The 13,619-nt window shown below is 46.1% G+C and overlaps 1 protein-coding gene across 3 annotated transcripts in view; it reads left to right on the top strand.

Moving 5' to 3' along the window:
* The first annotated feature begins 8,804 nt into the window (after window positions 1-8,804).
* Window positions 8,805-13,619, top strand: part of ZDHHC20 (zinc finger DHHC-type palmitoyltransferase 20) — a 73,423-nt gene continuing 68,608 nt past the window's right edge. For all 3 annotated transcript variants that reach the window (XR_009516762.1, XM_059995613.1, XM_059995612.1), the window contains exon 1: window positions 8,805-8,949. Coding sequence is in view for 2 of the 3 variants with exons in the window: in XM_059995613.1 (XP_059851596.1) it covers window positions 8,832-8,949 (118 nt within the window). In the remaining variant the exon portion in view is untranslated. The remainder of the gene's footprint in view (window positions 8,950-13,619) is intronic.

Genomic DNA, 13,619 nt, shown 5'->3' with positions numbered 1-13,619 from the left:
AAGATAAAAAATTACTGAGGTGCATTTTGTTTTATATGTACTGTTTAAAACTACATTTTGGGGGGCTTCCCTGGTGGCACAGTGCTTAAGAATCCGCCTGCCAATGCAGGAGACACGGGTTTGACCCCTGGTCCGGGAAGATCCCACATGCCACGGAGCAACTAAGCCCCTGTGCCACAACTTGTGAGCCTGCGCTCTAGAGCCCATGAGCCACAACTTTTGAGCCCGCGTGCCACAACTACTGAAGCCCAAGTGCCTAGATCCCGTGCTCCGCAACAAGAGAAGCCACCGCAATGATAAGCCCATGCACCGCACCAAAGATCCATTGCGGCCAAAAATAAATAAATAAATTTTTTTTTAAAAGTGTGATCGGGAGAACCTTGATCACATGATAAGGGTCTCTTGGGATATAGTGGTTTATGGGTGAATGTTTAAAATTGTACTAGAATTTAATTGGCATTAAATATAAATATTTTAAATATGGCAAATAAAAATTATTTTTTAATATGCTTCTCAAGAATAGTGCAAATATTTAAAACATGTTCCACTCTCTGGATAAACAGCTGATTCCAAGACAGGTGCAGGCAAACCTTGGAAATATTATGCTAAGTAAAATAAGCCAGACACAAAAGGACTAGTATTGTATGATTCCACTTATGTAGGTCCCTAGAATAGGCAACTTCATAGAGACAGAAAGTGGACTAGAGGTTGCCAGGGGCTGGGAAGGACAGAGGATGGGGGATTGCTGCTTAATGGTTACAGAATTTGGGTTTAAGGTGATGGAAAATTATGGAAATGCATAATGGTGATGTTTGCACATTTAATTAATGCCACTAAATTGTGCACTTAAAATGGTTAAAAGGGCAATTTTGTGTGTATATACATATATATCCTTTTTAACGTAATTTTTAAAAATCAGTATTGTAATACACCAATAGACGCTGAATTGTTTATGTGGGTAAACTATATGGTATGTGAATTATATCTTAAAGAAGCTTTTTTTTTTTTTAATTTATCTTTGGCTGCGTTGGGTCTTCATTGCTGCGCGTGGGCTTTCTTTAGTTGCGGCGAGCGGGGGCTACTCTTCATGGCAGTGCATGGGCTTCTCATTGCAGTGGCTTCTCTTGTTGCAGAGCACAGGCCCTAGAGCACGGGCTCCAGAGTGCAGGCTCAGTAGTTGTGGCGCACGAGCTTAGTTGCTCCATGGCATGTGGGATCTTCCCGGACCAGGGCTCGAACCCATGTCCCCTGCATTGGCAGGTGGATTCTTAACCACTGCACCACCAGGGAAGCCCCTTAAAGAAGCTATTTTTAAAAAACAATGTATGATATGGACAAGGTTAACCAGTGGTAAATAGCTGAGAAAAAGTATTTGGAAATGTCAGAAGCCAAGAAGGGATTCATATCTACATCTTGGTTCTCCACCAAGTGAGACCTAATATCCTTTCCCCACCACCACGATTTTTTTTTTTAATTTCTTTTTCTAATGCCCTTATACTATCCTGAAATGAAATTTATACGTAACATAACCTTACATATTTTTAATAACATAAAGCACTAACCTATATTTTTTAATTTATAATAAAATAGCATATAATCAATATGCACATGTTCAGACACTACTATACTAAAGGACCCACCGGGGCCCGCACCACCGTTTGCTCTGTGCGTCACTTCCATCCTCTCTGGCTGCGCCAGGCCCAGCGCAGGACCAGGGAAGTGCTGCTTGGCTGCCGCCGGGGCCAGGGTCCACCCCTGGCCAATCATGTGTGACCCGAAGGGTGGCGTCTGTACGGAACGCGCACAGCTTCCTTGACCCCCAGGGCTGGAGGGGGCAGAGAAGGAGGCTTATCAAAAGGGGGTTGCTGCTCCCAGAGGGCGGCGAGGGTGGGTGCTTCCTCCCCACGTGGAGAGTCTAACGGCTGAGACCAGTTTGGGGGTCTCCGGGGGCCCGCAGGTCTATGACTCAGCGCCAGAGATCAGGGGCGATTTCAAGAAGTCGGCTGCCCACTGAGGACTTGCTCCAAGAATTCTCCATATGTAACCCTTTGTCACCAGTATATCTGAAAGTGTTCCCTAAATTAACAGCTATGGAAAAGATTCTCATTTGATTTGTATATTTTATTTTCTCCTCCTCTTACTGGGGCACGTTTTAGACTTTCGGTGAGACGTGACGAAGCAGAGAGGAGCCGGCCAGGCCCTGTAGCCCCGGGTCTTTTCTCTTTTCTAAGCCTCCGAGTGTCCCGTATCCCGCCACCCCTCACCTCCGCCCGGGTGGTGATGAACAGGAGGAAGGAGAAGGGAGAAAAGGCGGCACCTGCCCTGCAGTACGGGCGCCTGAACCTCCTCTCAGTGACCCGTGAGGCCTTTCTCCAGACGCCGCCCTGTCTGCCGACCTTGTTCCGAAGGAAAGCACAAGGTGAGCAGCTGAGCCGACCTCCAGTCAGCCCGGGACAGAGGCTGGAGCTCAGCGGAGGTTTCCTGACCTCTGGAGAGCTGTTCAACTCCACGGTCGCCCCGCTCTCCTCCTAAGCGGCAGGTATTTCCCTCTAAATTGTAACGGTTACGTGGATTTTTAAAGAAATTTCCCCGATCTTCCCCGGGGAGGTACGAAGCAAACAGCAAAATCAGAGTCTGATGCTAAGAAGGAAACAGAGAAGTAGATAAAGGCAGCACAGGGCAGACGAGGAGCTAAGGTGTGTTTAAGGGAAACGGCACGTCCTCAAAAGCTGGGGGCAAACTGACAACAATAGCATCCCAGTGCCGTAGAATAAATGAGACAGAAAGATGAGATTCAGGGAGAAAATGAGGAGAACCCTGCCCGTCCGGGGACGTAGCCCGGCAGCTCCTTTAAAATAAAAGAACTGCAACACAAATGTTCCACAAGATGGCACTCTTGCTTTTCCAAAATAGTTTATCTTCCTTGAGCACCAAGTGTGACCTTTAACAGAAAAACCAAGCAAATACCCAGAAAATTACAGAGTATTTCAAAAATGACTTATTGAAGGAGCCCCGTAGGAGACTTTGGCCGGATGAGCCTTGCTTAAATATCCCCCAGCTCGTAGAGAAATGAACACAGGGCACTACCATGGTGCCCATTCACATGAAATTTGTGTTTGCTTATGTTCAGTGAGGAAGGAAATTAACCTCTGGAATCTCTAGGTGACGCATTGTATTTGGGGTAGGTTATTTCTTCAGCAGCGTTAGTATCAAATCTCTATTGAACCTGCTCTATCCAGTGCACTCTGCGAGGTGCTAGTCTTCCCTGTATGGAAGCTTTCTTTCCAAGAGGATGAAACGGGAGAAAATATTTTCCTTCTAACATTTATAACACCTGGATTTACATAATATTTAGACATTCAATCTTGGGAGAAAACAGTGTTAGTTAATAACTCCTTTATGGTTTACAGCATGTCATACAAGCTGTCCCCAGCGACAAAATGTTACAATCCAAAGTGAATTGAAGGAGTTTTCATTGCAGCATCATCTCAATTAATACCAATTTAATTTGTATTCATTTGAACTAGCTTGAATGTCCAGCACCATGAAAGTGATAAATAAATTGTGCTAGAGTTGTACAATGGAATTCCAGGCAGTGGTTAACGTGATGAACGCAACAGATTAAGTTCCGTGATTTTGCTAGTTGCTGAGCTGTTGTCTCTGTTCCCAGCCCTCCCTCCCATACACAGTCAGCCTTGTGATGCTGGGTTGGGCCGTGCTCCCATCTGCTGCTGCCCTGCCAATGTCCCCAGAGCCCCAGCCGGCACCCTAGCAGCCCTTGGTACCAGTCTGCCACTGTTCCGGTTGCTGTGAACGTTCTGGCACTCCCAGAACCAGATCGCTGTGTTCTCCCGGACAACCAGCACCATTGGCAGGCTTCCCTCACTAAGCAGCCCGGGGCCGTTCCTTCAAGCTTCTGGATCCTAACACACTGCCCCTCTTCTCTTTGTGCCCCAGCCTCAGGGGTGGGGGGCTCTTCCTGCAGGTGCTTCCTCTGTGGGACCTCAGTCCCCTTTGCTCTTTGCTTCTCTAACACCTGTTTAACCACGTCCTTGTAGTAAATTTTCTCTGTCGAAATACTTAATGTGAATCCTAACTGATAAAATGACCATACGTCAGGAACCATAGATACACAAGATAGATAGGTAGACGAGTATACGTATATTCATACTAGTATATATACACACAGTAGATGTACAGGTTCCTGTATACATACAAGTACATATATACATATTTTTACATATATACCTGTATATACATACATTGTATATAAAATTTCATCTAACCCTCCCACTGTGAGATTGATGCTATTATCCCTGATAGAAGAAACTGAATCTCAGGGAACTTAGATAAATCCCACGATATTATATAGCTAACAAGTGAGGAAGCTGGGGCTTGAATCCAAATGTCACTGACACCACAACCCATCTTTTCTCCACTATGCCCAAGTCACTTTATCCTTACTAGCGTTCCACATCATGGTTCCATCCCTAGGCTGGTCCACAAATGTTTCTTCACCTCATATTATAAATAAGCTTTAACGCTATTCTAATAATACTAAGAACATCACCACCGTATACAAGACTGCTTCTGTGATCAGAGTCATGGGGAGTTTGAGAAAACTGGGGGGAAAGCATGGACACACCTAATTCCAGGTTATGTCAATTAATATGATTCAGTGCCTCTTCTGTGCCCGACTGTGTGCTGGGCTCACCATGGAAGCAAAACAGACCTAGTCCCTCTTTCAGAAAGCTCACAGTCTGGGGAAACTATCTTTAATTAAATAATCATACATAGGAGAAGTACCTGAGTGTATCATACAGGGGTTTAACATAGAGAGGCTGAATGACTACAGGGCAGTTCCAAATACTGACACCCCCTCACACACACACACACCTACACACGCACAGACACACACTCAAGAGCTTGACCTGTGCCCCTCTCCTGTCTGGAATGGCGTGTCCACTCTGCCTTTGTTTGCCAGAAACTTGTCAGTTCTCAATCCAGAACAATCATAGAGAGATAACAGCAATGCAGACAGTAGAGCTGCGTAATGTTTCTTAAAAACCTGCTCTTTTCTGGTAGGGAGTCAATGTTCCCTGAGGCAGCAGCCACACCCAGGCTTTCCCTGTAGCCTAAATGCAGTCAGTAACATGTGCCTGGACCGATCAGTGAACCAGTGGCCCGGAAGCTTTCTGGGGACAGATTCCAGATGAGCCAACACAGATCTAACCAAACCAGAAACTCTTGCAGTCATCAGGGTCAGGAATCTATTTGTCATCCCACCGTGACAGCTGAGTCTCTGGACACACTTTTTGGCTGCATTTCATTAGTCAACAAACAGATCATTAGTCAACTACACAGCAAAGAAAAAGAAAAAGGCCTGGTGCGGCCAAGGGCCACCAATGGATGTTCAAATTAGTGGGAGAAGCTTTGCAGAGAAGCAGGATATTTGCATAGCCTCAAAGTACCTCCCCCAAAATTGAACAGATGGCCACAAAGTCCTTGACATTCCTCCCTGCAGGAGGTAGAATTTAATTCCTTTCCCTTTGAATGTGGCTGGACTTGACGACTGTTTTCTAATGCAGAGTACAGGGAAAGGGAAATTGTGACTTTACAGTGGACACAGTACCTTAAGCACGTGATGAAGGCTAACGTCAACAGTAGGCTTGTCAACATCACATCCACCTGCCATGATGAGAAAGGCACACATCTCTGTGCTTTTCTTCCCCAAATCCACAACCGCAGTCTAGTCATGGGAAAACATCAGACAAACCCAGATTGAAGGACGTTCTGAAAAATACCTGACCAGTACTTTTTGAAAGTGTTTTTCCATGCAAAGCAAGGAAGACAGACTGGAGGAGACTAAGAAGATGTGGCGACTAAATGCAAAGTGGGATTCTGGGGCAGAAAAGGATATTTGTGGGAAAACTGGTAAAAATCAGCCTGTAGTTTAAAGTGTTGTATCCATGTTAATTTCTTAGTTTTGATAAATACATCATGGTTTTATAAGATGTTAGCATTAGGGAGGCTGAGTGAAGGCTATATAGGAACTCTACTATCTTAAAAACTCTTCTGCAAACTTAAAATTGTTTCAAAATAAAAAGATGAAAAAAGAAAAGGGCGGAAAAGGCACCATAAACTGGAACCCATCTCTGCTGATGGATGGAGCGTTTCTGATGTTTAAGGGATGGGTAGTGGAAATGTTACTTTTACATTCAGTAAAGTCAAGGTCTGGGGAAAAGTTGGTCCTGTGAGATTGGGACCAATTCCTTAGCAGCCAGGCAAGGACAGGGATTAAGGGAAGGCTCCCCTGAGCCAGAGATGGGCCAGGTCTGACGGAGGGGTGGGAGATGCCAGGGGGAGGGGAAGGGCCAGTTCTTTACATTTTCTGCAGAGCAATCCCTTATCAGATATATGATTTGCAAATGTTTCTCCCATTCCACTGGCTGCCTTTTCACTTTGCCTTTGCTCTTAAGTGATCATTTCTCTGGTTATAAAATTTAGGGATATTAATTACTTTCTCTCAGCACTGAAAATACCACTTTGTTGTCTTCTGGCATCTGTTATCGCTGAGAGGGAAGTCAGCTGCCAGTGTAGTTAGTGTTCCTTTGGTTACCAAAGGAAATTTGATTTCTATCTCTGGAATCTGAAAAATCCTAAAGATTTTTCTCTTTATTCTAAATGTTTATAGTTTCACTACTCTGTGTCTAGGTTTTAAGGACTTATGTCTTTCTTCAGTTCTGGAATATTCTCATACTTAATCTTTTCAAAACTCATTTCTTTGACATTCCTCTCATCCTCTTCTGGAACGCTTATCATAAATGTATGTTTAAGTCTGCCGGTATATCTTCCAGGCTTTTCATATTTAAAAATTATTCTGTGTTGTGTTCTGGATGAATTAGAACCATCTTCCAACTTGCTAAATCCCTCTTCTCCAGTGTCCAGATTAGAATCTGTCTATTCAGAGTTTTAAATTTGACAATATTTTAATATTCTGAAGATTTCTAAATGGTTACTTTTAAAATCCACCTGTTCTTTTTTATTATTATCCCAATTTTTATTCTTTTGTTTCAAAAATTTTTGTTTTTTTCAGATGGAAATTATTTTTTCACTTACCCCTTTGGGCATGCCATATACTGTTTTTATTATATTTACTTTCTGGCCACACCACACACCCAGGCCACGGCAGTAAAAGTGCTGGATCCTCATCACTAGACCACTAGGGAACTCGTGCCATATACTGTTTTTAAAAGCCTTTGTAAGACTGCTTCATAAAATTATTTTCAGTGAATTCAAGTTCTTTTTTTTTTTTGGCCACACCACGCGGCATGTGGGATATTAGTTCCCCGACCAGCCCTCCTGCATCGGAAGTGCAGAGCCTTAACCGCTGGACCACCAGGGAAGTCCCAAATTCAAGTTCTTATTGTTAATTATTATTTATTTATTTTTTTTTTGCGTTCTCTCTTAGTATTAGATTTGTGTGTGTGTTTTGGAATTGTAGTTTAATTCTAAATTTATGAGTTTCCGGGGTTTTTTCTTCTTCACTCTCCATATTTATAGCTACATGGCTTCTGTAAACTGTGTCTAATGGTTTCACAGCTACCTCTAGTTGCCCTTATTCTTCCCCAGCCCTCAGCTCGGAACGGGAACTTAAAATGTCATTTTGGAGTTCCTGGGTGGCGGTGACAGTGGGGACTCTGCAGATGCAGTCCTCAGGGCAGCTGCACACTTCCGGGACGGAGAGCTGCCCTATGTCCTCCAGGCTCTGTTGAACGCCACGGTCCTGAAGGAAGAAGCTGTCCCACAAGGCGGTATGGGGGAGCCGCCTTGGCTGGGACATGATTTGTCCCCTTTACATGAACTAGAACACCTGGCTTAGGGCCTGGCAAACAGGCGTTGTCCATCTGCTTTCGTCACGAAAGAGAAGAACGCGGTACGGGGAGATGAACGTCCACGCCCTGGGCAGGGATGAGTGCCTGCCCTTCCTGTGCTCCCTCCGCGGCAAGGTCCATCCCAGAGGCCAAGGTCAATCCCAGAGGCCAAGGTCACGGACTCACTCAACAGGGTCATCTGTCCCCCGCGAATCTGCAAGCAGCGAAACTTGAAGGTTCTTTAATGATTACAGGCGTTAATGACTACAGCCGTTGTTTAGATTCGCCAGGTAAAAACAAATTCTGGAAATTTCAGTAGTTTTTGCCGGGCACGGAGAGGGTTGTTACCCGTTCACAACTCAACCTTAAATTTGGGTTTCAAATCAAACTGACACACTACACGGCTTCCATCCTAAATCACACGCACCTACGATTTCCATCTCCGAAAACGGAGGGCTTCCGCCCGAAATACGAGCAAATTATTTCAAAGGGCGGGGGTCCCAAATGAGACGCACATGGGGCCCCTGAGGCCACAGCTCGGGTGGGCGCGGTCGCCCCGCGGGGAGCCTCCCACGGGAGCCTCAGTCAGCCAGAGCCGCGCCACGCCCTCGCCGGCCGCCAGGAGACGCTGCACACTGCGCCTGCACGCTCCCTCCGCTCACTTCCGCCGCCCGCTACCCCGCCCCTTCCGCCGCCCGCCGAGCAGGCCACGCCCATTCATGCCCCGCCCCCGGCGGCGGTGGAAGCGGACGCAATGCGACGGGGGCGGGGCCGGGCGCGGGCGCGACGCGGGTCGGGGAGGGGACGGGGCGGAGGCGGGGGCGGGGCGCCGAGCCGCGGGGAGTGCCCGAGTAGACGCTGCTGCTGCTGCCTCCGCCCCCGCCGCCGTCGCCGCCGCCGGGGGTCTGGCGCGCCCCGCCACCCCGGGCAGCTGGGTGCCGAGGCAGCCGGCGGAACATGGCGCCCTGCACGTTCTGGCGCTGCTGCCAGCGCACCGTGGGCTGGGTGCCGGTGCTCTTCATCACCTTCGTGGTCGTGTGGTCCTACTACGCGTACGTGGTGGAGCTGTGCGTGTGTGAGTACCGGGCGGGGCGGGGTGAGGCCCCTCGGCGCGGCCTCCGGCGCCGGGCAGGCGCACTCGGTGGGCAGGGCGCTCCCCCGCGCTCGCGTGTGTACGCCCGAGCCCGGCCGCGGGGCCCGGTTCAGCCCGTGTGTTTCGGGTCGGCGTCCAACCTCTTAGACACAATGTGCTTCTGAGGCGAGGGAGCGGCGGCCGCCGGCTGTTTGCGGAGTTGACGTTCCCTCCGCCTGGGTTCCGAGGGCGTTCTCCTCGGCCCTGGGCCCTGAGCGCGGGCGGAGGGTCGCCGCGGAGCGCCCACGCCGGGGCCGTGGTCCAGCCGCCGCTCCCCGGACCCGCCGGCCTCCTCCGCGTCGCTCGGCGTGTCTGCCGCTCGTGTCGGTCCGTGCTGTCGGAAAACCTGGTGCCTTGGTCCCCCAGAATGATCTCGTCTGGGTCTACGCCGAGTCTGCAGTTTTCTGAAGGGCCCAGCAGTGTATACCTTAAGCGGAGAAAAGGCACAGGAGGTAGATGCTAATTGTCTGAATGGGAAGAAGTGGCACCACCCACTCTACTTGGAAGGGCAGAATCGGGACCCTTGGGTCAGGGCCCTGCGCTGGTACAGCTCGCGAATAAGTACTTGGTTAAAACCGAGTTCTGCACGTGAGAGAGACTGCTTTGGCTCAGAAGTTTTGAGAGCAGGTTTTTAAATGAAAATATCCACGTTTGAGAAAGTTATTTTGTACCTATAAAACATTTAATTTTCAGGGAAACTATCCCTGCAAGTAGATCTAGAATAAATTAGTTGTGGAATACGTTTGCAAATAATAATGGAGTTCATCTGTTGCATGGGATTGTTTAGTTTCATCCTTTTGGATACCAAAATGTTTGCCGAAAATGTTTGCATCAATTAAAATTGACCAGATTTAGGTATTTCTTAAAGCTACTTCCAGAAAGTGATCATGATCATGGGACCCTCAACAGCTTGGTGATGATACTTTACCTTCTCTTTTTGACCGCACCCCTCTGGCTTGCGGGATCTTAGTTCCCCCACCAGGGATGGAAGCCGTGCCCTCTGAAGTGGAAGCCCGGAGTCCTAACCACTGGACTGCCAGGGAAGTCCCATACCTATTTACTCTGAAGTGGGAATAAGATTTATTCCACCAATCTTATTTCTATCAGAGATTATTCCCTCCCTCTTCTAATTCCATAGTGGTTTTAAAGTAAAGGTTCTGAAGCTTTACTTGAAAATGTGCGTTTATGTTGAAACTGCACATTTAACCTGTAGATGGTTATCATACATATCAAAAGGTGACATCAAACACGAAGGGAGGGACTTTCCTGGCGGTCCAGTGGTTAAGACTTAGCCTTCCAATACAGGGGGTGCGAGTTCCATCCCTGGTCAGGGAGCTGGGATTGGGATCCCACATGCCTTGCAGCCAAAAAACCGAAACAGAAGCAATATTGTAACAAATTCAATAAACACTTTAAAAATGGTCCACATCAGGGCTTCCCTGGTGGCGCAGTGGTTAGGAATCTGGCTGCCAGTGCAGGAGACACAGGTTCGAGCCCTGGTCCAGGAAGATCCCACATGCTGCGGAGCAGCTAAGCCTGTGCCCACAACTGCTGAGCCTGTGCTCTAGAGCCCGCGAGCCACAACTACTGAGCCCACGTGCCACAACTACTGAAGCCTGTGCGCCTAGAGCCCGTGCTCCACAACAGGAGAAGCCACCACAATGAGAAGCCCGTACATCGCAACGAAGAGTAACCCCGCTCGCCACAACTAGAGAAAGCCTGTGCGCAGCAACGAAGACCCAACGCAGCCAAAAATAAATAAATTTATTTAAAAAAAAAATGGTCCACATCAAAAAAAAAATTCTTAAAAAAAAAAGAAAACATGAAGGGAAAGGAACGTGCATGTGCTAGTAGGGGGGAACATTCCATCGTTCTTCCCTTTACCCCTTTCATGCCTCTGAGCATAGGTGTCTCTACAGATGAAGGGAATGAGACTGGTCCTTTGGTCGGTCACACAGCTGTTGAGTGGCTACAGGGGTATGACCCACATCTTTCCACTCTGCATATAACTTTTCGTGAGCCAAGAGGGTCACTGGAACTGTAATTGTTCTGTCCACGATGGGGAATTGGGGCAGAGCTAAGTGGTTGCCCTCTTAGGAGATCAGTTAGGCTTTAGGCCCGTCATTTAGAGATCACACCCCCAGGATTTCATTAAGTTAAAACATTCTGCAACAGTTAAGGCCCAAATGCTTGGCAGAATTTTGAAATACTCAGTGGTGACAGGTCTTACATAGGGACTGCGTTTACTGTTTCTAAGTTATCAGACTTTAACTAGGGAGCGTTTGGGAGCTGTGCAGTGTCACTGGCCTACATGGTGGAGTGTAAAAGCTCATTCACTCTCACATTAAAACTGTCCTTTTTTTTTTTTTCTGCGGTACGCGGGCCTCTCCCGTTGCGGAGCACAGGCTCCGGACGCGCAGGCTCAGCGGCCATGGCTCACGGGCCCAGCCACTCCGCGGCATGTGGGATCTTCCCGGACCGGGGCACGAACCCGTGTCCCCTGCATCGGCAGGCGGACTTTCAACCACTGCGCCACCAGGGAAGCCCTAAAACTGTCCTTTATGCTACTTATGTATAATTTATTTTTGTATAAGCACAGACCATCCTACTGAGATACGTCAATGTATAACTTTATAGGAGCTTTAAACTGAGTGAAGTGTGAGTTTTATTTAAAGTGCTGTTTCAATAATTTTTACAGAATTTTCTCCGTTTCTGGTGTTCTTTATCAAATTAGATGGGAGAGAATGATAATTGTATCTTTAGATATGTTAATTTATTTAATTCTCATAATAAAAAAAGTTAAGTGATTTGTGCAGGGTCATACAACTAGTAAATGGCATAACCAGAATTGGAACTCAGGTGGTTTGGCTCCAGGGTCCATGCTTTTATATTTAACTACTGTGCAAGAGTAGTGGACTTGATTATCCAGATCTGGACACTCAGGGCAGATTTCAGTCTTATCTATAATTATTTATATAAGGTAATTTTTTCCTGAAAGGTAGTAGCTGAAGGTTCCTAAATATCTCAGATGGTAAAAATGCATGGCCCACCGTAGGACATTTGAAAAAATAAATTGTTTATGAGAGGCCCTTGTTCCAGCCTAGCCTCTATAACTTCTTAATTCTGTAATTCCATACACATACACACATGTATACACATACACATAGAAATATATATAATCAGCAACTCCTATTACTGGTAGGAGTAATATTGAGGATAAAGTTGAGTAAGAAGTAATGCATCTGAGATGGCCATCTCACGGGGTGAAAAGCGGAGAAGTAACGATGGAGTAATTAGTAATATTGGTCCTTGATTTTATTTTTTTATTTTTTATTTTATTTTTATTTTTTAAAATTTTATTTATTTATTTATTTTTGGCTGTGTTGCGTCTTCATCGCTGCTCACGGGCTTTCTCTAATTGTGGCGACAAGGGGCTACTCTTCGTTGCAGTGCGCAGGCTTCTCATTGTGGTGGCTTTTCTTGTTGCGGAGCACGGGCTCCAGGCACACGGGCTTCAGTAGTTGCAGCACGCAGGCTCAGTAGTTGTGGCTCGTGGGCTCAGTAGTTGTGGCTTGCGGGCTCTAGAGCACAGGCTCAGTAGTTGTGGCACATGGGCTTAGTTGCTCCGCAGCATGTGGGATCTTCCCAGACCAGGGCTCGAACCCGTGTCCCCTGCATTGGCAGGCGGATTTTCAACCACTGTGCCACCAGGGAAGCCCCCTTGATTTTAAATTAAACTGAAATCCTTCATTTTTTTCCTCAAGGCTAATATTCAGACATATGAGTTTAGTTATGGGTGGATTGACCAACTTTTCCAGCTTGGTCAAGCTGGTTATTGTTGGGGAAAGTGCTAGTACAGTTTCCTAGGATTTTATCAGGTCGTTGGGAGCTGTTAGTAGTAGATGTGTACCTCTTATTTGGCATTTAGATGATCTGAGACCTTAAAGAGATCTTAGAGATGATCTAATTCAATCCCTTTATTTTACTTCTGAGAAAACTATTACTTGGAAGATCTGTATGGTTTGTCCAAGGATGGGTATGCCTTTTATCTTTTTTCAGAGGATATGTAGGATAGAACGGTAACCTCTGAATCTATGTATCTAATAATTCCTATGTTTCCTGCATAGTTTCTTCAGATTTAGAAAGAGACAAGATAAATAGCTTAAACATCAACATTGAGCACACTGTCTTGACACAGTTGACTCCAATGTATTTTATTGATTTCAAAAGAACCAGCTTTTGATTTCACTTATTTTTCTCTATTGTTTTTCTGTTTTCTATTTCACTGATTTCTTGTCTTATATTATTTCCCTTTCCCTTTTACTTTGGGATTAACTTGCTCTTTCTCTAGTTTCTCAATATGCAAATTGAACTAATTGATTTGAGCCCTTTTTTAAGTGTTTACTCCTATATATCTACCCCAAATACTGCTTTATTCACATCCCATGAATGTTGATGTATTGTATTTTCATTTAAATTCAGTTAAAATTATTTTCTAATTTCATTTTTCATTTCACCTTTGACCCACAGGTTATTTTATAAATATGCTATGTAGTTTGCAGTTACTTGGGGATTTTTCAGATCTCTTTTTGTTACTGATTTCAAATGTAATT

Source organism: Delphinus delphis, chromosome 18 (genome assembly GCF_949987515.2).
Source record: "Delphinus delphis chromosome 18, mDelDel1.2, whole genome shotgun sequence".
Taxonomy (NCBI): Eukaryota; Metazoa; Chordata; class Mammalia; order Artiodactyla; family Delphinidae; genus Delphinus; species Delphinus delphis.
Note: the sequence above shows the minus strand (reverse complement) of the source record. Positions and strands in the feature narration are given on the sequence as shown.